The 25,095-nt window shown below is 53.5% G+C and overlaps 1 protein-coding gene across 2 annotated transcripts; it reads right to left on the reverse strand.

Annotated features, from left to right (window-relative positions):
- Positions 1-201: 201 nt before the first annotated feature.
- On the reverse strand, positions 202-21,810 carry SYNM (synemin). Of its 2 annotated transcripts, XM_045196517.2 has the most exons (5): positions 20,904-21,810; positions 14,699-14,823; positions 7,627-7,697; positions 3,527-5,943; positions 202-2,608 (listed from the first exon to the last, which is right to left on the reverse strand). In XM_045196517.2, exons 1-5 carry the CDS (start codon positions 21,711-21,713, stop codon positions 2,321-2,323), a joined length of 3,711 nt encoding a protein of 1,236 aa, XP_045052452.2. In that variant the 5' UTR covers positions 21,714-21,810; the 3' UTR covers positions 202-2,320. The 2 variants fall into 2 exon arrangements, with proteins under 2 accessions (XP_045052452.2, XP_024417602.2); XM_024561834.3 differs by having other exon boundaries at positions 202-5,943.
- Between the last annotated feature and the right edge of the window lie 3,285 nt (positions 21,811-25,095).

The following is a 25,095-nucleotide window of genomic DNA, read 5'->3' on the forward strand; positions in this document are numbered from 1 at the left end:
CTGTGTCCTCATCCCCAAACAACCACACAGCTGATGTCTGCTGTCTCCGGAGTGACAGGTTCCGAAGGGCACACAGCTGGGGGGTGACCTGTCACAGCATTCAGGGCGTGCCCTGCTCCCGAGTGACCAGAGGTAGTAGCCATCGGCAGCTCTTGGCGGGATGCTTCTCAAAGGCAATTCATTGCAACATGGAGACAGGAATTCAGATCTCAGGTATTTATTTTGCCAAAGAGAAGTGGATCACAGTATTCACCTGTGCGTGTTGGCACCCATTGACAAGGTCATGAGCTGTGACAGCAGCATGGAACGAAGCCGCTCAGACTCACATCGCCAACTCCCCCTCCTCAGTCTGTCCTGCCATGGAAACAGTAGGTGTCGCCCAGACCAGATTCTCACCAATAAAATCCCGTACATGAACACCGTTACAATACAACGGCAGCTAACAAAGCCGCCCGTCTTTATGTTAGAGCGGAGAAGTCTTGCTTTGCAAAGCCCTTGCCCCCCTGCCGGGAGGTGACAATCACCAGTTCCTTCGGCAGGTAACAAAGGTTTACACTAACCATTCCTGTCTCCTCTCTAGCCCCAATTCAGAGTGGTTTTCAACTAGATCACCCCCAGGGCTGTTCTGTGTTTTTTCCACTTATCAATAAAGAAAACGAACTCTTCCTAAACTTCCTGCTGTAGCCGTTTCGGGGCGCTGAGGAGACATGCATCTTGGGGGCCCGAGGGCCACCGTGTGAAACCCAGAGGGAAGGACCTCAAACGCACCCCTCCCCCCATCAGCATAACCTAGGCGATGGTGACAGAACCTCGGCCGTTGGGATCCGTGCTCTGCGGGCAGTTCTGTGATACTGTGTCAGAGGAAGCATAGTTTAGACGACGTTTGTGCCGAAGAGTAGCTTGGATTAGAATAACGCTGTGCTGTGAGAGATGCTACCTTTGAAGACTGAAGCTTTAAAAGCAATACCTTGTGTGAAGTAAAACGGAGCCACCGGAACATACTCATTCCAATGCCCTAAATACCACAGTGGGGTAGATCCACGGGTCCCCGTGCTGGGGACAGCAGGAGTGGGCCTCTCCTGGGGGCTTCAGTGCTGGGCCATGGACGGGCCCCCCATCCTTTCCCCAAAACATCTCATCCCACTTAACGTGCTCTTCATGCTCTTGGACAAAACCACCTCCCTCTAATGACTTCTATTGAAAGTGCAAAAACTTCCGTGTTGGTTGTCCTTTTTCATCTCTACCTCTGTGAGCTCAGAGACGCCCACTCGGTTGGCGGTGGATGGAGAAGGGCTCCTGGCGGGGGAGGCAGAATGGCACCCTTCACCCTAGGCTTCTGGTTTCACTGCCCACAGCCCCGGAGATGGTCCAACACTGACATTCTTGTTACCGTCTCCAGGGTCTGCCTCCCACCAGTGACGTCAGATGTTGACATGCGGAGAGAGGGCAGAGGAGTTCAAGTATCCCCTGATGAGAGCTGGCACCTCCAGAACTTAGGTCATACCCAAAAAAGAGTCCTTAGACCCAGTGCCTTAAGAAAGAAATGGTACTGTGAGCAATTTGTAATAATTGTTTCCCATACACACGGGTCCCCGGAACCTGGGCCAACAGAGCATGCGTGTTGGTCTGAAATGCACACCAGGCTGCAGCTGTCCTCTCCGTGAATAAAGTGCTACATATTTTTGTTAAAGTTCTGCACACAGAAAGCAATTCATTCACACCTTAAGGTGAATTTAACTCTATAACAAGTACCTTTTTTCCTAAAGGTGAAAGAAATTCTTTAGATTTCTTTTAATTAGTAAGCAGTCTGCTCATTTCCTAAGATTTCTTTTTGAAAAGACTTCAGAAAGGGAAAAAGATACTGATTTTTTTTTCTCCTTAAAAGGTTAATTACTATTTATTATGAGCACATGCAAATAAATTTAATCTTTAAATCTAAGCGACCTTAATCTGGTTACTCTTCAGGCAGCTTACCTAGAGCTTCGAACAGATGTGAGGCATTTCTGTGACCAGGTGAGAACTGGTGCACAGTGATTCTAGGAGTGAAAACTCCACAAAAAAGGGAACTTCTAAGACTAGAAAGATACAAAGTATTTTTGTAAAAGTCCCAACTGAAAAATAAAATTCCTACGCTGTTTAAGGCGGGAATCAATTCGAAACCCTTATCGGTTGCAAAGTAAGTGGGCATTGCCGGGAACGCTCTTTGGAGAAATTAAAAAGAAGGGGGGAGATTTTAATAAAGAGTGGGCCCCCCTTAAAGTAAAGGCCTGTGTGTGTTGGTACACTGCGAAATCAGATGCCATTTCAGAGGAAACAGTTATCAGAACCAGTGCCCCTCGTCGTCTTCCCCCTGGTTGTCTAGATAGAGGACGGCCACTTTCTTTTCGTCTGAGACCACCGACCTCCGGTCTACCATTCTCTGCAGCTGCACCGTCTTATGGAACTCAGCCTGCTCCCGGCCCTGAGCGCTCACACTGGCTGCCCGGTCACCCCCACGGCCAGCATCTCTCCAGGCTCCACTATGAGCTTCCGCTTCCATCCCTGCAGGGGAGAGGGCTGTAGCCGCTGGGGTCCAGCTGGGGGTCGCCTCTGTGTGGCTCACATCCATCTGAAAGGTAAACGAGGTTTCTTTGGGCCCCGGCGCGATGCGCCTTAGCGTCCCGCTATCTATGGCCTCACCCCGCTCAGGGGGGTCTGTAGACCCAGCAAGGGCTGACACTGGGGAAACAGGCCCGTGGAAGAGAACACGTTCGGAGCTCAGGGTTTCTGTGGGACCTAGTCGAACGTGCCTGAAGGACCTGCTCGCACCCAGGGTCTCTTCTGCCCCTGACGTGTCTCCCTCACTAGCCTCCTGGGGAGACTGGGACTCAGATCCTGGGAAGGTGCTCTTCTGAGTGACCAGGACCGTCCTACCCACCGAGTAACTGCGAGTGGCCCAGGTCTCATCTGCTGAGCCCTCTCCAGGGGCGCTGCTTTCTGAGGCACTCACTACCTCAGGCTGCAGACCTCTCTGCTCGCTGGTCTGGAGCCTCTGAGAGCCGACTGTGATGTGCCTGATGGACGTGCTGGCCCCCGACCACTCTTGGGTGTGCAGGGAAGCCCCTCCGACACCCGACTCCGCAGTGTCTGAAAGGGGGGCTGTGACCTGGATTTGCTCACTGAACTCCTCTCTCGGGCCTAATTGGAGGTGCCTTACAGAGGTGAGGATACCCTCTGACTCTTCTGTTCGAAAATACTCATCACCCTCTGCTGCCCGAGAGAAGAGGCCCTGAAAACTCCTTTCTGGTTGCGAGTGAAATTGCCTGGAGCCCAATGTGCTGCGGCTGCCCGATCTGTCAGTGACTGCAGAGAGTTCTGTGGGGCGGGGCTCTTCGGTGCCCCCCGCCTCCCGAGCGGCAGGGACCGGCCCTTGGAAGAAGATTTCTCTGGACACTTGACTTTGATCAGGATCTAACGGAAAGCGCCTCACGGACCGGCTGGCTCCCTCCGAGCTGGCTGCCTGACGCAGGCCTCCTTCCCCACTTACCTCTCCTGCAGGGGGCGCTTCGGGGGGGACTCGCTCAGTCCTCCAAATCCCAGTGGGGCCTATTGTAATGTGTCTTACAGACTGGGCTACGTCCTCTAGCACATGTGACTGCGCAAAGCCCCTCGGGCTGGTGACCTCCACAGTGGCTGATACTGGGCCGTGGGAAGGGACCCTTTCTGCGCCGCGAGAGGCCAGGCCAGTGTCGCCGTCCTCGTCAGAGGCCCTGTACAGTTCCTGGGTGGCCCAGCGCTTGAAGCCAAAGCCGGCTGCCGGGGCTGCCACTCCAGGGTCCCTCTCCGGGCTTCCTGGCGCTGGGCTGTGTCGCTTGGCCAAAGTATCTCGCACCACCGACTCCACCGCTTTCTCTATTGCATCGGCTTCATCTTTGCTCAGCTCCTCCAGGTCCAACTGATCGGCATCCACAGTTTGCGAGAGGTTGACTTCCGCCACCAAGGTCACGGCCTCCCTGCCCAAGGTCTGGACTTTCTTCACATCAACCGAAAGGTTCCCCAGCCCACCCTGGTCCTCTGAGGTGAGGGCAGAGAGCTCCTCCTTCACCCGCTCTGGAAGGTTCTCCTCCAGCTGCCCAATCACCTCTACCAGCTGGTGTCTGGGCTCTCTGAAGTCCCTCTTAATGGACGTGTGAAATTCATGGGGTATCTTAATCTCCTTTTCAACCACCGTGGTTTCAGCATGAAATTCGCCGCTGCTGGTTTGTTCTATCCAGTGTGGAGAACCCACGTGCCCCTCCAGAGACGGTTCTGGGACAGCTGGTGGCTCCACCACCATCTCTCCCAACCCGTGGTCCCTCGTTAGTCTTCGCCGAGACACCGGCACAATTTCATCTTGCCAGGAGTACCGGATGGTGGATTCTTCTTCGATGTGGATCTGCCCGTACACGGAGCCTTCATCCCTGTCACGCCCGGCGTCGTGCTCCGGGGCCTCGTCAGGGGTCGACACAAAATAGCTCTGCTCTCCCTCCGAGTCACCTGCCTCTGTCACTTCTTCAACATGAGTTATGCTCTCTTGGGGCAGCTTGGTCTTCCTATGTTGACTCATGGAGAACGTGACCTCTGTTTCTCCGTAACCTTCCCCCTCGACGAGCCCCTTGGAGCCAGGAGACGCGTCATCGGCCTCCTCCACGTGGAATGGGGTAGGAAATTCGTGGGCCTCCCCACTGCCTACATAGCTCATGGGCTCTTCGGTGATCTCCACGTTGACCACTTTCGCCCTCCCCTCCCTCCCTTTCAGACCGATGTTGATTATGTCTCCGATCATCCGCTCGGTGGATTTTCCTTTCAGCCCGACTTTATCCCTCGCGTCCTTGCTCAACAGGTAATCCAGGCCAGCTTCATCGGTCACATCGATTTCCTCGGTCAGTTTTGACTCCACCACGATCTCCGTCTTCGTTTTCTTTTCCCCAGGAAGCTCTTTCCTGCCCACGTAAGTGACTTTTGTGTCCGGAAAAGAATCCGCAGATGCTTCCGTGTCGGGAGACTGGGTGAACTGCTTCAGGACACTGGACACGATATTTTCTGCTATGGTTTCGGTCACGGAATCGCCTTTCAGAGAGCCTGTGGCATCCCTGGTGTCCAACCTGAACCGCGTCTCCCTCGTGCCCACCCCTCCGCCTGGACCACCACCCACGTCTTTGTGTAGGGGAGTCTGGACACCTTTCGGGGTCCCTTCTGCTGTGCTGCCCCGGGATACTTCTAGACTGATCGGGACCTCTCTTTCTGTCACACGTTTCTCCTTCAATGACTCCTTCCCCTTCGCCTTGTCCCTCATTTGCTGGGTCTCCCTCATTCTTGCTTCTTTATCTAACTTGGTCAGCTCCTCCCACCGCAGGTTTCTCTCCTCTGAAGCCTTCTCCTTAGAATCAAACAGTTTCTCCTCTCGCTTCGTTTGGACGGTTCCTGGTCTGTTTCTCTCCTGCTCCCTTGTGACTTGAGCTTCCGTTTTCTTTCCCAAAATGACAGTCCTCTCATGGGACCAGGCGCTTTCAGAAGCACCTGCCACCACATTGTCCCTGCGTCCTTGGTATGACTCCTGGGTGAGGGTGGACTCTCGGGCTAAACCACCAGCCTTTGTGCCTTCAGGTCTCGATCTAGTAGGGAATGTTCGCACTTGAACTTCAGTCTTTCTTGAAAGCCTGGACATTGGAGAGAAAGCTCTGAAGCTGGCTTGACCGTTGGCAGTTTTTTCATAGGCGTTCTCCTGCCAGGAGGTGGTAAGGGAAGGATATCCTGGGCCCAGGGCGCGTCTTCTGGAAGCGGTTCCAATGGCTGTCTGCGGCTCGGGCTGTGCCCAGCTGCGATGGAAGCTTCCAGAAGGTGGCTTGTGCTTCAGAAACCGATTTCTTTCGTTTTCCCTCTGTAACACCGAGCTGGTGTACTGGTAGGATGTGTTTCTGAACTCTGTAGGAATGAACAGGTCATTAATACGACAGTCATCGTTATGTTTTTTCATCTTAATCCCAGCCCATCATAACGAATGCATACCATTACCGCGGAAGGGTCAGTGGGAATAAGATATTTTCAGTCTCCAAATTATCCCGTCACAATACAATACAGTACTAGAAATGCGTCACCATACACTTCAGTTACTGATGGATTAAACATTCATCTGCCTTAACAAATATATCAAATGTGTGACCATAAAGCATGACAGGACCGCCAGAGAGGTTAGGGGGCTAGTTTTTGGGGCCGAAACTTCACAATGTTATGATAATTTGGAATCATTCATTTCCACATTGTTGGCATCAGTTTTTTGTACTTAATTACAGCAGAGAAGAACTTCAGACTTACAAAGTACATAATATGCTCTCATTTTTCATAGATTTCCAATAAGGATTACAGAATTTAACTTTTTTTTTAAAGCTTCCTGATCGCTTTTATTTTTACACTTTCATTTTTATGAACTTCTCATTTGAACAGGTGCAAGAGCAGGAAGCCGACCAGTCGCTATCACTGTGATTTGATTCAATGTCGTGACCCTGGGGTTGGGAGGCAGTCTGCCAGGCTGCCTGCCTTGCTCTGTCTGTGCCATCCGCGGAGAGGGCTACCTGGGGGCGGGGGAGGTGCCCAAACCGCACCAGGCCACCTGCTTGTAGGAGTGGCAGCAGGTGGTTAGAATACCGTGGGTGCACCATCCACTGTGAGAGCGCCCCCTTGTGCCCCACACCCCACCCTGCCAAGCTGGGCAGAGCCTTCTCTCCCCCTTGGTCTCCATGGCAACCAAGGTCAGGGGCCTCTTTAAGACAGGCCCCAGGATCCAGGGGAGAGACCAGGACAAGACGTCTTTTACAAAGATTCCTCTGTTGGGGCCCACATACTGATTCTAAACAGTGAAGTCTCAGAAGATGAATCCAAGGAAACAGGGCAGAAACTACCTGGTCTTTAATTACCGCTAAGTTTCAACACGAAATTGGCAAGATCACAGACTGGGCTTTCCTGCTTATCATCTTGTGGGCAATTGGCCATTATTACGTGATGAAATATTACAAAAGAGACGTAAGTGCGTCAATAAGCATCGATAAACTCATTATCTAGGAACACATCCACACACTTACTTATTCAGAGAACAGTTTGTGGGCACCTAACGATACGGGACACAGACCTAAAGGAAGCTCAAAACCTAACAAAAGGGTTCACAAGCGATACTCTTTATTCCAATACCTCCTTTTGGCATGGTACATAATTGCTAACATAAATGTAGTTTAAAAACGCTGCCTCTCTATCCTTTAAGAAGCTTAAAATGAATGAATGGAACAAGTTGACAGATACCTGGTTGCCCTCCCTCCCCTCCCCTCACTCTAAAAATAAATAAACAAAAGCTTTAAACAAAATATGGGCTACACGAATAAATGAGTTTGTCACGCACGTTGCCACACATTCTCATTTACGTTATCATTTGAACTGGGGCCCACTGAATAAAATCTATTTAGTACTCAAAAGAGGGCTGAACGGTGGTGTTCTGAAATATCATATCTAACTCCAGTTCTTCCAGATAAATGAAGCCTCACTGTTTATCCATGGACTGAACCTGTGCGGACAGAAAGCATCATGAAGTTCCATAATTAGCTTTTCTTCTATTTTTACCTTGTGGCAGGCTCTCGATGCGCTCAGTCAAGATCAATGTCTCCGGGTTACTTTCTCCTTCCAATAAGGCGCTGTAGAAATAATTTTTAGAAGATACTCATTAGGAAATAAAGAGCAAGCGGTGCGACAGTGCGGAGTACGGGGTCAGTGCGACCAGTGCCACTACGTCCTGTGCTCTAGGACTCATGTTTGAAGATGCTGCACCACAGGGAGGTGGGCCTGGGCAGAGAGGGCATCCCCCCAACCGAACGAACAAAATGAGGCGCTAGGGCACAGGTAGCAAACACAAGGCCCGCAGCCCGAATCCGGCCCTCCACCTTGTTTTATCCGGCCCGGCACCTTGTTTCAACCTGGCGGCAGCGCCGAGCTCTCGCTTAACTGTTAAGGAGTAGTTACCTGTATACAGTCCTAAAGTTACATTCGGCCCTTTGAAGGCAACTGCGAGGCTGATGTGGCCCCCCGTGAAAATGAGTTTGACACCCCTGCTAGGGCTTCAGCCCTTCCAAACCCAGGGTCCCGAGGAGACAGATGTGGGCCTGGGACGGGTGGTCATGGGTCTGGCTTTTCCAGGAAGTAAGGAGGGACCCATGCATGGCATGTCACCATGGGCTAGAGAACCCCCAAACAATTACACTCCCCACTGAGGTCTTTCTGGGGTCACGGGTCAGGGGTGGGCCAGGAGCAGAGCCAGAACTGACATTTGCTTGTAATCAGGCAAAGGTGGGTTTCAAACTGGTATCCACGGGGGGCATCGGGGAGATTAAAAACAGAGAGAGAGAGAGAGGAGAGATGGGAGGCAGGCAGGAGAGGAAAAGAAAGAGCGATGAGACACCAGCTCCGCCTCAGGGCCCTCATTTCATCCAAACACCGTGTACGTCGCCTCTACTAAAACGTGACAAGCATTCGGCCAGACTTCTCTGGCCACGTCTAGCTCCAAAGGCCTGAAACTGTGGAGTCTTCACTGAGTGGTGATTCGTGTCCAAGGAGACACGCCAGCTGCACGCAGGCCGGGGCGGACCAGGCATGCGGGGTTAGCCCCGGGATGTCCCTTGCTCACAGAGACCCTAGGATGCCGGCTGCTGCGGGCACAGCAGTTGCTGGGTGGCTAGAGCAATGTGGGAAGTCACTCACTCCAGTTCCAAGAAATACACTGTATTTGGCCAAGTGCAGCCAGCAGCAGCGCCCACTTGGAAATACTGATGTGACCGCTGAGCAAGCGCTGGGCACGGACACAGAGGCGGGATGCCAGAGCCAGGCAGGGCCTCGGCGCTTCAGGCAGGCTGGCTCCAAGCTCCACGTCCACTGACTCAGATGCGGTGGTCCCCGCAGATGCATGGGGGTGGAGGGAGAGGGGAACAAAGCACAAGAGAACCCCTTCTGGTGAAAACAGCAAAGACAACGTCGAGATGGGCAGTGCCCCAGGTGTGCGCGAAGGGCTGGCCGTGGATGCAGTGAGGGACGTGTATACGTGGGCAGCCACCCGCAGACGAGAGGCCATGCCCAGGGCCCTAGCCCTTCCTCCCACCCAGGGCGAAGGCCAGGAAACAGGACACCAGGCCATTAGCCCCACACCCTCGTGACTGTGCACTTCAGGTTCCAGGACAGAAATAGCTCCCATCTCGGAGAAAACGCTGAGGTCTGTAGATACTAAGAGGAATGCTCAGGGTAAAAGTGAGACTCCGAGGGCAGGCACAGAAGAGATGGCACACCACAGCTAGGGGGCCAGGGTGGGGTTTGCTGAGAGGGCGGGGCTTGCAGAGAGGCCACGGTCTAGTTCGGACCTGCCCTCGGCCTGCTCAGCAGAAAGCCCTGGGTACCAGAGGGCCTGTCACTGGAGCTGCCCAGTCAGGACAGGAAGTGTGGGGAGTCCAGGGCAGCAGACAGATGGACAACAGGTGTGTGTGCAGAGATGTCCAGGATAAAGTAGACCCCCCTGGGAGGGGGCGGGGGTGGAATAGCTTCCCTCACCCCTCAGAGGGGAATAGTTTTGTTTGGTTTCTAGGGAAAATCCAAGCCATCACCAAATTTCTCCTGAGCTCAGGCCCCTGAGTAGGGGCTGTGGCACACAGGAGGGGACCACAGTCCCCTGTGGGGCTTGTGTGGTCACGTGCGGGTCACTCGGCCTGTGCTAGCCCTCGCTGAGACTGAGTGCCCCACACTGGGTAACCCTCCTGTCTGTCGCCCACGAAAGTCCTTCTGGCAGCCCTGAGTGCAGGGCCGGTGCTGGGCGTCCTGGCTCTGGAGGTGCACAGACTGGGGCACAGGACAGTGTCCTGGCCGAGGGCGCACGGCTCCCCAGCAGAGAGGGAGGCAGGGCTGGGGCATCTGGAGCGCTCAGCCCCTCCCCTGCGGGGCCCACAGATGTTAGAAAGAGCAAGTCCCGGGGCTGGTCCTCCAGCCCACGTTAACGGAAGCACAGTCAGCATCTTCTAGGGATTTTAATCAACACACCCCCCACGGCATTCTCCTACTTGGGGAGGACTCAGCTCCACATCTGCGTCCCCCTCTCGATGGCTGGTGCAGGCATGTGTCACCTTCTGCACCTGAGCACCTGCCCGGGGCCTTTAGTTAGGCACAGTCAGGCACAGGTCACATACATCAGTGCCTTTGCGGACATGCCCTCTTCACGACAGGCACGGGACCCTGCCCTCCACCAGCACGACAGGCCAGCAACACACAGCTCCCGCAAACCCTCCCAGAGGCACATTTTGGAGGAAGAGACTCGCACAACTTTAAGGAGAGGGCAGAGTGCTCTCTGGTTATTTTGAGGTGAGGAAATCGGCCTGCAGGCCGTGGTGACTGGGAGATGCCAACCCCCTGACTCACCGGCTACTCATGGCCGTTCGGATTGTTACCAGTGGCTCCCACAGGTCAGCAGCTTCCTAAGCCGGAAAAGAAGCAAACCCGTGGGGGAAATCCAACAAATCCATAGAGCAGAGGAAGCTATGATGTGCTCCTGGCCCTAAGAGGCCTGTCACCAAGGCAGCGGGGCTCTCTGTCAGGAATGGATGATCCTAATGGGCTTTCAGGACCCGCCCACTGTTATTCCTCCCTGTGGGCACGATCTGCTGCACTATACCCCCCACCCCCAGAGACCAGGACAAGGGGGGCCGGTCAGAGATGTTTCCAGAAGTGACGCCTGTGGAGGAGCCTGCTGGGGTCCTGGGGACCCCCCATGGGTACTTTCTGGCTAACTAAGGGCAGGTGAGGGCCAGGGAGGAGAGGAGAGGGAGCCGGGAGAAGGGGCTGCAGACCTGCCTCCCTGGCCTCCAAGCCCCAGAGAGTGGGAGACTGCCTGCTGCTCAGACTTGGGACTGGGCACGGGAGGGGGCGGGGAGGAGAGGGGGCAGGAGGAGCACCCCCCCTCCATCAGAAAGGGACTGTCCCAAAGCACAGGCGCCACGTGGGAGCGAACAGCGAGGACGTGGGGCCACACCTTTCTGGTCATTCCCTCTGTGCTCAGTATCAAATCCCACACGAAGCCTATTCGTCCATTGTAGAGACTGGAAAAAAAGGTCAAATGATCGACAGAGAGACCAGGATCACCAATAAAACACAGGAGTCACAGGGAGTGGTTAAGCGAGAGACCGCTGGACTCAGGCTGCCTGGACTTCAACGCTGGGCCTGCCATCTCCTCATCCTGTGACCTTGGGCAAAGCCACCCAGACCCTCTGTGACTCGGTTTCCCCCTTCTGAAATAGGGGGCAGGCACAGGTTTGCGGTGGTAATTAAGTAACCGGAAAGTTCTTACGATAACGGCTGTCACTAAATAAGTGCCCAATAACTGTTAGCTAGTATCATCATCATCATCATCTTCGGCTGAGCTCAGAGAACACGCTGATTTAAAGGAAGAAGTCCTGCCGGGAGGGAAGAGATGTGGGTTCCCTGGGGGTTAATTCATTGATGCAACAATGTGGGACGGCTAGCAACCAAATGTATGTGTCGATTCTCCTCATTATCGATCCTTAAAACTACTATTTTAATTTCAAATAGTTCACTTCATAACCGGGTAAGTCTCAGTGCCGTCCACTTCTATGAATTCTCAAAAAAGGATTTAATTTAAAAAAACCCAAAAAGCATGCATTCCTCCCAAGACCTTGAGAAATTCCAAAGAGACGTTTTCCTTTGGACACAGGAAAAGGGGTAGGTGGTCTGAAAAAGAACAGGGCGACCAGCAATGTCATTAAAATGGTGGAATTTCAAATGCCAGGAGTGATCCGCACTGCCTCGTTAGAAGTCCACACCTAGAGACGTTACTTTCCTCCGCTAAAACACACTGCTTCTGCCCTGGCCGCGTGGCTCAGTTGGTTGGAGCGTTGTCCCAAACACCGAAAAGGTTGTGGGTTTGATCCCTGGTCAGGGGACGTAAGGGAGGCAACCAATTGATGTTTCTCTCTCTCTCCATTCCCTAAACATATCCTTAGGTGGGGATTAAAGCCAAACAAGAAACCCCGCTGCTACTCACTGCAGTCGGAAGGAAACAGGAAGCTTGGGTGCCCTCCCCCTCCCTTTGAAAGGACATTTGCCGTGCAGTCCCCAGGTGGTACACCCCTGCATTCCACTTCCACATCTGGCCGGAGTCCCTTCCACATTTTTCTTTTGAAAACCCATTTGGTCCCACGTGCCACTGTTTCAGGTGTAACTGAGAACAACTGTTCGACCCCTCACCCCCAAATCACAAAAGACAAAACCTCTTTTTAATGCTGATGGAGATCTACTCCCTTGTGTCCCGGATAAGGATCCACAGTGGGTCTCTTCTTACTCAGTTTGGTGGTTTCTGGACTCAAGTTTATTCCCGGGTGGTTTTGCATGTTCCTATTTCAATTCTGAAGATCTTTTTTCCACCCCCCGCGTTATATTTTCTAACTGCTCATCCCTGATGACGGCGTTCTGATGGAGAAGCCTACTTATTTTCTAATGGTGCTTCTATACATTCTCGAGCTTTTGGGCAGAATTTTTTTTTTAATGTTTTATTTATTTTTAGAGAGGGGGGAGGGAGAGAGAAAGATAAGGAGAGAAACACTGATGCAAAAGAGAAACAATGATGGGCTGCTTCTTGTAGGCCCCCCGACCAGGGACCAAACCCGCAACCCAGGCCTGGGCCCTGCCTGGGAATGGAAGCAGCGGCCTTTCGCTTCGTGGGATGGCACCCAGCCAACTGGGCCACACCAGTCCGGGCTGGGCCAGGTCTTCCTGTCAGCAGTGGGAGGGGTTTGGGAACACTGCAGGTAGCCGTCTGCGCCATATTTGGGTAATCGGCTAATGGGGAATAAGCAGCTGCTCCCCGGAGAGGGGTCGGTGGTCTGGTCTGCATGAGTGTGTAATGAGCACACACTTCTCCACTCTCCCACCCAGAAACCTGCGCCCCCCCTCACTGTCCGCACCAGCCTTGCTCAGCCCTACTCGGGGGCTCCCTCAGCCACCTAGGTCAGGCCCTCATCACCTGAATATCACCCGCCCCTGCCGGTAGACACACGCATTTCCGGCCAGGTGCGGCACCCGGTCTTCCCGGCCCACTCGGTTTGCTGAAATCCCCAAGTCTTAGACTCGAATATTTGCTGTTGGAATTTTATTCTACTACACAGATACTTATTAACTATAAGTCTATGATCATGAATTATAAATGACGTAATTTTATTTTACCTTAGTATTTCTTCTTTACTTTCAGGGTTACCAGGAAGGGCCAGGTATCTGGGTTCGGAAGTGTTTGTGACACTCGACATGCGAGAGCCAGCCTCGGAATAGCAGACAAATTCCAGCTGCACTGGAGCGTGCTTTGGGCTTTAAAGGGCCACAGCCTTCTGTGTGATAAGTCACCCAGCAGTGCTGGGGGAGGGGCCCCCGCAGGGGAGGCCGGGACAGATCTGCACGCTCTTGGTCTGGGAGGAAGCAATGCCACCCTTTGCCTCTCTGCACAGGGCTGGCGAGAGGCCACACTGCATGGCCTCAGCACTGTGTCCCCATGGCGCTGGCGGTCCCTGCCACCCTTGCAAAGGAAGCGTGTGCTAGAAAGACGGTGGATCAAGGTGGGCAAAGACCCAACGGGCACTCGTGAAAGGGCTGGCAGCACACAAAGGCGCTAACACAAACCTGAATTTTCATGCCTGTCATTGGAATTTGGGGCATCAGCACAAAACAGGGAGAGTCACGTCAAATGTGATGAGGGCGTATCTCCAGGACACGCTCACCAGTGATAAAAACGGCGGGCTTTTGGCTTATGCAAGGACTGGGCTGTATTCATGGGCCTGTAGGCCTTATGGCTCCTGAGTGCCGGGTACGGGAGGCCTGCAGCAATTCTAACCACGGATCCCGGGGTCGTGGTGGGCGGGCCTGGCTCCTCCTCTGCTCCAAGCAAACTTGGACTTCAGTAAGACATACAGTGCAATCAATCACTTGCTCCCCAGGAAGTACTGACACCTCCTACCTGCCTAGGAGGTGGCCAAGACCATCCCAGATTGTCTGAGGCGAATGCCAGCGAGACACCGAGACAGTACACGCTGTCCCTGCCACAGACAGACAGACAGACAGATGACAGGAGTGGTGCCCCTTGGGAAAAGCTAAGCTGGTAGGGATGTGAGCACCTACAGAAAGGTGAGGCCCTGGCCTCTCAGGCAAGATGCCCATCTGTGCCCTCTGACTTTCCACAACAGAGAACAGGGGGCAGGACGCAGCCAGGAAGGAAAGGGCTCGAAATCCCAGAGACAAGGCACACAATCAGAGCCTCCGTACTCCAACCCAGAGAACTGTCAGAGAGGCAACAGGAAGATCTGTCTGCCCCTGTAGTGAAGGGAGTTGCCTGGCACCGGGTGTTACCCAACACAGGCACAGATGTGGGTTTTCTGGGCCCCCACCCCAGCATCTGCTGTAGAGGGGTGCACAGTTTGGGGAACTCCCCACGCCAGTCTCAGTCAATGTGACCCCTTCCACGCTCTCTGGCACTTTGTCTCCTGGCCCGGGATGGGCACAGGACCCAACAGAGCCCGAGAGTTGGGCCCTGGAGCCCTCCTGGGAAACAACCCCTCCTCCAACCCCTCCTCTGCGGCCAGGAGGAAAGCTAGAGGCTCATCCTTACCGGTAGGTTGCCACCTCCAGGCTGAGGCCAGTCTTCACCTGCACGAGGTCTTGATAGTCCCGCAGCCGGTTGGCCATGGCCAGGGTGAGGGCTGCCTTCTCGTCCTCCAGGTGGGCAATCGCACTCTACAAAGGACACAGTGTTTTCTGATCAGACGACTGGAGCTTTCCCTGGTTGAACTTAAGGTGCCAACAGTTCGGGACACAGAGGTGAGAGACCTCCAGGTTAATCAGCGATGCAGTCATGGCAAGGATGATCTCCAATACCGCACTGTTCCACAGAGGAGGGCTTTTTATTGCCTATGGAAGACTTTAATAGGACACTGCCTTCTCTGCTCATACTCTCTAACAATAAGGAGTGCTGAAGGGTTTATTAAAGCATCTCCAATCCACACATCAGGCTGCTGAGGAAAGTTGACACATGAAACCAGCCAACTAAGATGATCCTGAAAATAAGCCAAGACCAGAAAGTGGGGCTTTACAATATTTGAAACAGAAGTCAACTGGACTTGAAAGAGAATTTCCCCTGGGCTCATGATGTCCCCAGTAATAAGCAGGTAACCGAATGCAGTGTTGTTTCATGAAGAAAAGCTGCTTTCATATCATCTGGGGATAACCCTGGCTGGTGTGGCTCAGTGGATCGAGCATGGGCTTCGAACCAAAGGGTCACCAGTTCAATTCCCAGTCAGGGCACATGCCTGGGTTGCGGGCCAGGTCCCCAGTAGGGGGGTGCGTGACAGGCAACCACACACTGATGTTTCTCTCCCTCTTTCTCCTTCCCTTCCCCTCTTTAAAAATAAATGAATAAAATCTTAAAAAAAAAATAAAATAAAATCATCTGGGGAGAAAAACTACACGAATGAGACAGGAATACATTCTGTGGATAAATGTCAAAATTCAAACCTGGAAATATATCTTTTTTTTTTACTGCACTTGTAGGACAGTTCATAGGGCATGTGTTCACACAACCCGTGGAGCTCTTACACAGGTTAATTACATCTGTCCCTTGCTCCCTGATGAATTAGATTAAAAATGAAATGACCAAAGTAAGATGGCCCTCCTTAAAGTGTATTAGGTTGCCAATATCTTTTAATTAATAAACACAATGGCTTCCTTCGTTCCATCAGACAGGTTGGCGTTACTCTGCTCCAGCTGTGCCTCCCATTTTAGCCTTGGGAATAATCAATTGAGCAAATATTTAGACACTGAAATAAGTCCAACACTGTAACTTCCGGTTTGGAAGGGGGAATGGCATAATTTCTGAATACAATGAACAGGCTACATTTTTAGCCATTTATCTTGGTGGAACTCAAAAATTTTAAGATAATTGGGAGAGGGCATCTGTTCCTGCCTTCGCCCCCCTCCCCCCCACCAAAGGCCCTGGCAATACACGAAGGTCCACGACGAATAGGTGGTTTCCGTGAAGCCGAGGAAGGTCCTTATCTGAGATCTCACACTAGATCTTAGATAAGGATCTGAGATACAAACTAGAGTTGCCATTTTAAAATAATGCAGGACAAGTAATTCTGCTTCCGCAAGTTTTACTCCTAAGGTAGTGATTGGCCTTAGGTCCTCTGTATATATGTAGCGTGGTGAAAACAAAAACTCAACCCACGTAGCTGTTATTTATTTTATTTTTTAGAAGATTTTATGTATTTGTTTTTAGAGAGAGGGGGAGGGAGGGAGAGAGAGAGGGAAACATCTATGTGCAAGAGAACATCTACCGGCTGCCTCTTGTAAGAGCCCAGACCAGGGACTGAACCCACGCGCAACCCAGGCAGGTGCCCCGACAAGAAATCAAACTGCTGACCTTTCACTTTTGGGGATGATGCCCAGCCAACGGAGCCACACCAGTTGGGGCTGAACCCACTTAGCTTTGAAAAGCAAAGGACTACATTTAAGACCTGCCCGCTGGTGTCCGCAGGAGCATACACACTAACAGCCCCCAAAGCTGGCTTTATAAATAGTCACAGAGGGTTACCGACGCAGACCATCGGCCAGTCTCGATTTAAGTACTGGAGTTGCCAGAATGCGGCCATGCCACCCGTACAGTCTATAGTTAACTATCGGTGTTAAAATCCTACGTTCACCCATTCTACAGTATGAACTCCAAGTCAGCTACAAGATTGGAGTGTAGGATAGAAATATATCATTCCTTTCTACTATAGGAAATTCAACCTAAATATTAAAACTTGAGACCTTATCGTAATTTATTCTTTCCAAAAAAGTTCAATTATTGTTAAATTGCTTAGAAAAAAATATCAGATATGCGCTCCGTTCTCTGGCCACAAGCCTCCCGGGCAGGGCACACCCCCCCCCCCCAGCCATGCCAAAGAGGTATGCGTGCAGGTGCTCCCCTCCAAGAGGGCACCGAATTGCTCTGCAGCCCCCCGAAATACAAAGAAGAAAACCAAACCGTGTGGAAGTTAGAGCAAGTATTGTTCCCACCACATTTCCAAGTGAGTCAACTCTTCCTAAACTGCCAAAAGGAAGTGAGTTGACATTTGGAGGCAGGAACATAAGACGCATTGGCTCCCAACACACTTCAGAGAAACTGAAACCCATCCTGCTGATGGAGTAAAGCTTCAGACTTGGGCTGTGCTTTGCCACAAGCTTTCAAACCGCGGGGCCGGGCCTGAGGCCACAGGGCGTGAGTCGCAGCACGCTGACTCCAGCCCTGGCAGAGGCAGCCACGCCTAATGCAATCAACACCGGGCAGAGAGTCACCTATTTGAGTTGTCATTTAGGGGACTTTTGGCAGCATCACAGCTGATGCATACCAGGGGCAGCACGCTGCTGTGAGTGTCCAAAGAATTCTGTTTCTTAACCATACTTGAGCAGTCCCTCGCTGAGCAAGTCACCCAGACGTAATAGGAAGAGCTTGCAAATGACAGCATTAGAACTTGAGGGAATCTAGAATGCGGTAACCTCATGTCTGCATGTGACACCTTGCTTCGGACACAACAGCTAAGTGTATCAGTGATCGTAAGCACTGATTGGATGCTAGGTAAGTATTTATAGCTCTGGCCCACACACCACTCTGAACGTTAGACTCATAATTTTTCTTACAATATCAGGTGGGTGTCTCTGCACCCCAAATCTGCTCTCTTGCCCCCACCCCCTTCAGCCAAGTGCACTCCCTTTGTCCAGGGGCTCAGACCTCTGCCCTCGAGTCAACCCTGATTCCTCCTTCTCTCCCCCTCCACACCCAGTCCAGCCACAGACCCCGCTGGCTTCACACCCAGAGGAGATCCTTATCTCAGCCCCCTCCCTCTGCATCTGGCCCGAACCTCCGTCACCTCCTTCCACTCCTGCCGCATAGTCTGTCTTCAACACAGCAGCCGGAGCAATTCCATGAAGACAGGCACCCCCTGCTCAGCTCAGAGCCCTCCAGCGGCGTCCCACAGCACTCCAAGCAAAGCCCACGCTCCCCTGCTCACTCCACTCCAGCCACACCCACCTCTCCAGCACTGTGTGCCGCTTCCAACACAAGACTCTTCAGGCCAAGGAGCATTCGCTGAAGGTAGGCACCCTGTGAGTTCTTTTTGCAAATGGGGAAACTGAGATACAAACAGTGGTGGAGCCAGAACTCAGGCCCAGGTAGGGTGGTGGATAATCTGTCCCCATTCCAATCAAGAGCAAGTTCTCAGCCCTGGCTGGTGTGGCTCAGTGGATTGAGCGCTGGCCTGTGAACCATAGGGTTACCGGTTTGATTCCCAGTCAGGGCACATGCCTGGGTTGTGGGCCAGGTCCCCAGTAGGGAGTGCACGAGAGGCAACCACACGCTGATGTTTCCTTCTCTTTCTCCCTCCCTTCCCCTCTCTAAAAATAAATAAGTAAAAGCTTAAAAAAAAAAGTGCAAGTTCTCATTCAAACAGGGGACCTGGAGGCCTTTTACAAACAGCCTCCGAGGCTGAGAGCTCAGATTCTCAAGCAAAAATCTCAATGCTTACAGGGCAAGGCTGGCATAAATCACACATCTTACTGTTTTTGTCCGAAGCCCCCTTGTGCACCCTGGGAGACAGGGTGCATTACTCAGACTTGCAAATGATCTACAAGATGTATGAGCTGCTGGGGACTTGCATGTCACTTCAGCAAACTTTTCTCTGCCCATCTGAGGCAAGGGGCTTGATAGAGAGGGGCAGCTGGGCCATCTGGGAAGAACCACTTTTCCCAGAGAGTCCTAGCAAGCACCTTGCCCGCTCAAGCGCCAAAGGGGGCTCAGAGCCAGCCTTATGCTAGGCACTATGTGTGTGTGTGTGGGGGGCTGCCGCCTCCAGACTGGGCAGGGAGGGTCCCCATTAAACCATATGGAAAAAGTAAACAAAAGACTTAACACTAAAACTATCTGGACATCAGCCAGCTGGAAAAGTCTGATAGCATCTTAGGATTTCAGATGACTGGGGGAAGGACCATCACTCAATGAGTGCAAGTGAATCCTGGTTAAAAGTTTATACATGTCCATCCATATATTTTTTTTTTGCAGGTTTTAAGTGCACAACGTTATAACACATCATCTGCACCCTGCAGCGTGCGCTCATCACCCAAAGTCAAATCTCTACCACCTCCCCTACACTCCCCAAAGTTTATCTTTGATGGAAGAGACAGAAGAAAGGAAATGTGGCCCAGGGGTTAGCTGCTCTGGCTTAGCTACTTAGTCACGAGGTGACCTCCATGCCTCAGTTTCACCTGGAAAACGGGGCTAATATTAGTACCCCCCTCGTAAGACGGGTGTGAGGGCTGAGAGTGAACACATGTAAAGGTCTTTACTCCTTGCTCTTCACTTTTAAGGGAAAGAAGCAAGTTCAACCCAGAGAGGTGTCACTGGACAGGAAGTTGAGGGTGGGATCCTAGTTCCGGGTCAGGTGTGGCTCCAGGCAAGGCACCTCTCCTCAGGGGGAGGGGTCTGGGGGTCCCTAAGTCTAAGGAGGGCTTGACAGTACTCTAACTACTCTTCCCAAGTCCCCACCTCTCCTCCAATAGGAGGGATTCCTCTTTTACCTGTTTCCTAGCTGGGGTTTCATTTAAGATTTCATTAGTGGGAAAATGGTTTTTTCTACTGCTACAAAGGAACACAGAAACCAGAGCTTCCAGGCCCGAAAAGAGCCAAGCAGCGACCTATGACAGCAAATGTATGATGAGGATTTAGCCCACACAACCTGCCTCGGAGAAGCATTTTCCAAACCCAGCAAATCTCACACGGCAAAATCACTCTATCACAAATCTTTAACTCACAGCTACAAACTGTTCCCTCAAAATACTTCTGAATTTATAGGGATGTTATTTTAAGCCATCCTCCTGAGAAACTACTGATGGTATGATTTGGGAATATTTCCAATTCTGGCCTCGGCTGGGGCCAGCCCAAAGACTGGACTGGATGTAAGGACAATAAATCAGACACAGGTGTCATCGTGGCTGAGTCACAGGTTCGGGCTTTGCTTCTCTGAAATAGTACCTGTTTACATTACTCTGCATTTGTCATAACATCCTGCCACGGGGACCCACGTTTCCACCACTTTTACACTACCCAGAGATCTGACTTCAGCTTTACTGTGGAAGAAGAAAAAAAAACCCCTCTGATGAAGCTCTTTTCTGCATGAAGGCCGCTGCCCCTTCCAGAACACACAGGGCAGCGGCCCAGGGAGCCACCACCAGCCGCCTCCAGCTGGGAAATCATTCCGGCAAAAATAAAAAACCGTGTTTGGAAAACAGCTTCAGTTTCCCCCAAGGGAGCCCCAGAGCCAATGGGGCTGCCATTCTTAATGGCTCTGGGTAAAGATTTGACATTACCTAGGAACCTTCGGGGAAGGAATCTATCCGGAAAGGATGAGGCTGTCGCTTGTCGAAGTCAGAAGGGTTTCTTGGTTGATTAATATGTGTACTAGCGTCTGGGAAGCACAGGAAATCGAAAAGAGAACGTAGATGACAGGGACAGAGCTATATCCACCAGAACCTGGCACTTGGCTCGGGCCCGCTGGGTCGATGGACCAACGGCCGAGCTCTTTTTCCAGGGCTGCCGAGATGTGGGGACCCTGAAGTCCCGCGGCATAACAAGGGGCTCGTCCCCACTAGGTTTGGGCACCATCGGGGGCGACCCCACCCATCCGCGACGCTCGTTAAGGCGCTGCGGGTTCTGGGAGGCCCGCAGCTGCCCGCCCCCCTGCAGGGAGCTCAGGGCCTGGGTGGGGACAGTCCCCTGAACGGACCTGCCGCTCCTCCGCCTGCAGCTCGTAGGCCTCGCGCATCCGCAGCAGCTCGTCCTCGAGCAGCGCACGCAACTGCTCCAACTCCAGCGCCTGGCGCTGAAGCGCCTCCGCTTCCTCGGCGCACAGCCGCCTCTCCTCCTCCGCCTGGCGCCGGCTCTCCTGGTCGCGCCGAAGTGTCTCCTCCAGCTCGCGCACCTTGTCCTCGTACAGCTGTATGGTCTCCCGCCACGACTCCTCCACCAGCAGCGTGTAGCTGTCGCGCACCTCCTGCAGGCGCTGTGGGGGCGCGGCGGGGCGGGCGGCCCGGGCGCTGTAGCGCAGGGTCAGGCCGGCGGAGCGCGCGCGAAGTTCTCGAACTTCGCGCTCACGGGCCGCGTCGAGGCCACGGCGCTCGGCCTGCAGCCGGCCCAGCAGCGCCTCCAGGGCGGCGCGCGCGCCCAGAGCCTCCTGCAGCTCGCGCCGCTCCGCGCTCAGCTCGGCGTCCAGGCGGCGGCGGGCGGCGCGCGCCTCCTCGGCTAGCAGCCCCAGCTCCCGCAGCTCGCGCCTCAGCGCATCGCGCTCTCCCTCGGCCAGCGCCGTGGCCCAGCTCAGCTCGTCCAGCTGCTGCCGCAAGCTGCGCGCCTCCTCGGCCCAGCGCGCCTGCCCCTCGGCCTCCAGTCCCTCCTGCCCGCGCCGGCCGCGCAGCTCCTCTTCCAGGAGCAGGTTTTCGCGCTCCAGCTCCCGCACCCGGCACACATAGTCGTAGAGCCGGGCGTTGAGCTCCTGCAGCTCGACCTTCTCGGGGCCCGTGTGGAGCCGCCAGGACAGCATCGTGCTGGCTGTGCGGGGCGCTGTCGGCCGCCGGTTCCCTCCTGCCCTGGTCTTGTCCCCTCCGCCGCGCCGCTCCCGCCCCGCCGCCGCCCCGGAGGCCCGCAGACTGCGGGCAGAACCGGAGAGCAGCCGCACTTACCCGACCTGGCTCCCGGAAGGGGGCGCGCGCGCCAAGGCCTCCAGCCAATCAGAGCGCGGCCTGGCGCCGCCAGCGCGGCCTCGCGGCGCCCCCTGGCGGACTGACCGCGGCGCCGCCGGCTGCGCGCCTCAGGGCGCGGTGGCCCGAGTCCTGCCGTCCTCGTCGCCGGCCGTCGGGGACCAGCGGGCGGCGGCTCGCTCGCCGGCAGGGCTCTGCTCTGGACGGGGTGCCCGGGGAGTCTCCCGGTGGCTGCCCTGTCGCGCGCACCTACGGCACGCAAGGGTCCCCGCGTTCACGGACGGAAATGGAAGCCGCCATTAGGTGAGGCGCGGTGTCTGTCGCCAGGCCGGTCGGCGGAGGCCTTGGAGGTTGGAGGGTTTTCTATGTAAAAACTATATACATACATGGATAGCATACGTGCATAATCTATCGTACACACATGTACACACGTACGTGCTTTAGATACTGTATTTTAACTTAAAACATAAGTGCGTATCCCTTTGCCAACGTGTCCATGGACCAAACATGGGGGGCCGGAGTGCCGCGGCTTCCTTTCTATATAAACTACCCGCAGGGACCTGGGCTGCGCTTTCCAGCACCCGTTTCTTCCCTTTGGGGTGAGGACCTGGGAAGTGCCCCGAGCGCAGGACACCTCACGTCTCCCCCAAACGCTTGTCGTTGTGGTCGCCCCTACACCCGCAGTGACAGCTGGCTTTTTTCCACCCACCCGCCCCAATGGCGTCGCCCTAGAAACCACAGCCCTCGTGCACGCCTGCGTTTCGTTCGTTTTCACGACGGTTGTTGAAGTTCCAGGTGACGCAGTGAGGCCCACGCGGCATGAAGGGGACACAGGAGCAAACGCGGCCGGCCCTTGGTTGGGGTGCCCCGGGGTGAGTGGAGACAGGCGTTGGGGTGGGGTCTGGGGGGTCGTCCACTGGCCCGAGGGCTCCTCACAGCGTAGCCACCGCTCAGTATGGTTTACGAGGACACTACAGGGTGGGATGGCCGGCCAGGTGCTCAGGGAGTCACGGGAGACGGCTGCCAGCACTGTCCTGTGCCGGCCCTGAGTGTCCGACACGAATGGGGTGGAGCGGGCTTTAGTTTTACTGGAGACTCCGTGTCGCAGACCCTATTCGGTGGGTGGTAGAAATTAGTATCTATATATAGGTCAGAGTTCCCCTCCCTTTCTGCCAAGGCTGAGTGGGGGGCAGGGTAGGTTCAGAGCCAAATGGAAGTGTCCTACAGTCGGGAAAGTCTGGGTTCCGGGCCTAGTTTGGGCAGTAATCAGTGTTGCGATCTTGGCCAACTCCTCCTGTTCAAGCCACAGCTTCCTTGGCCGTCATTAAGGGACTCGGGCTATGTTGTCTCCAAGGTCGGGGGCTACCCAGCCTCCACGATGGCCCCCGTCACCTCACCTGCTGCCACTCTCTCTCTCTCGTGGTGCCCGTACCCATCGGCGTGACACCTTGAGTTTGTGTTACAAAAATCACCATGGCTTCCTAATTTGACACTTTGCAATCACGCATTCTGGGGGAGGTGGGATGCCAAGTCACGTCAGGAGCAGCCCTTCAGAGAGGCCCACGCAGTGAGGGAACGCAGTCTGAGACCCAAAGCTTTCCATGAGCTGAGAGCTGCCGTCAGCCATGTGAGTGAGTGGGGAGTGGATTCGCCGGCCCCGTCAGTCCTTGAGAAGAGCACAGCATGGCCCGTGGCCGGGCTGCAGCCTCGTGATAGGCTCTGCGCCAGAGCCACCCAGCCCCGCCTCTGCTGGATTCCCCACCCTCGGGAACCGAGAGACAGCAAATGTTTGTTAGGCAGCAACAGGTAATGAACCCAGACCGTTTCTGGCTTTAAAATCCTATCAGCCTAAATTCCCTGAATCATAGCTATCGAATGCAGGCAAAGCCAGATTTATTACGATTGTCAGTCTCCCAGCCGGGATCCATAAAGAGATAATACCGAATACGCCGACAATAGATTTTGGAGTTACAATATTTATTGTATTTGTCTCTGTAAGTGTTCCCAAAGCTTTGTTTATTTTGCCTCACCGAAGGCTTTCTCACAATCGAAGGTGGAAATCCAGACAAATGAGGTGATTGGAATAATGCAAATGTTCACTTTGACATTTGCATTTCTTCAGTGGTAAATAAAAATGAGGGACAGGCTCACTTTTTTTCACCCCAGCCCCGTGGTGAGAAATTTGTCTCGGGCAGTGATGACACCTGCACAAATCTTCCCAGGCAGCCCTGGGGCCCCAGGGGGAACCCCAGGGGGGCTAGGACAGGGCAGCGGCTGGAGGGAGAGTGCAGAGGACTGAGCCACCTGCAGAGAGATAGCTGAAGCCTGGAGAGCCACCGGTGGGCAGGGAGACTCCTACATCTGCCTGGATTAAGAAAAGACTTTTGACAGCACAAGAAGTGACAAGAACTGACTTCCTGTTTAAAATGAGAACCCAGGATAAACAGGGGAAGGAAGTGGAGGTCATGGAGAGTCACGTTCCATGGAGAAAAATATGACCATGCAGGGCATGTAGGCAGAGACCTGGGACAAGCTCACAGCGAATAGTAAGGTAAAAAAATAGAACAGCCAGCACACAGAAGCCCTCCCCACCTCCCCTCCCAGGCCCTCCGCCTTGCCCCTCTAAAACCGTAGCCTGAGGTAGCCAGGATAATGGAATTACAAAGGACTCCTTCTTATGTGTCTGGCCTCTTTTATTCGACATAGCAGCATTCCTTGTAGTAGCCAAGAGCTGGAGACAAACCCTAATGTCCAGGAACCGAAATAATGAATAAGTCAGCGGTGATCTATTCATGCTCTGTAATCTTGTCCAACACAGCAACCCTAATAGGTGACCTGTTGCTACAGGCAGCAGCGTGGATTAATTTCACAAACGTGGGATTGAGTAAAAGAAGCCAGACTCACAAGAACATACCACTCAAAAACAAACAAAACTAAGTGAGGGGATTTGAAATCAGAGCTGTGGTTCTCTTTGGGGAGGATGGAAAGCAACACAAAATGTCTCAGGAGTTTTGCAGTATTTTAAATCGTAGCCATTATAATGGGTATTTAAGAGTTGGGGTTTAGGGTTAGCATTGGGGGTAGTATTAGGGTTAGGGGTTCACAATTTCTTGATCACGAATGAGGTTAAACATTTTTGCGTGTATTTCTGGGCTGCTCATTTGTGACATGTCTGTTCATATCTTTTGCCTGTTTTTTGGTAGAGCTGCGTGTCCTTTGCTCATT

The sequence above is a fragment of the Desmodus rotundus genome, chromosome 10 (genome assembly GCF_022682495.2).
Source record: "Desmodus rotundus isolate HL8 chromosome 10, HLdesRot8A.1, whole genome shotgun sequence".
In the NCBI taxonomy this organism is placed as follows: Eukaryota; Metazoa; Chordata; class Mammalia; order Chiroptera; family Phyllostomidae; genus Desmodus; species Desmodus rotundus.

Excerpts from the sequence above, each read along its gene's own strand:
- SYNM (XM_024561834.3), bottom strand. The coding sequence starts at position 21,713 with ATGCTGTCCTGGCGGCTCCACACGGGCCCCGAGAAGGTCGAGCTGCAG. Across the intron at positions 7,698-14,698 it reads CTGGAGGTGGCAACCTACCG|CGCCTTATTGGAAGGAGAAA; the intron begins GTAAGGATGAGC and ends TTATTTCTACAG. Across the intron at positions 5,944-7,626 it reads CATCGAGAGCCTGCCACAAG|AGTTCAGAAACACATCCTAC; the intron begins GTAAAAATAGAA and ends TCATTCCTACAG.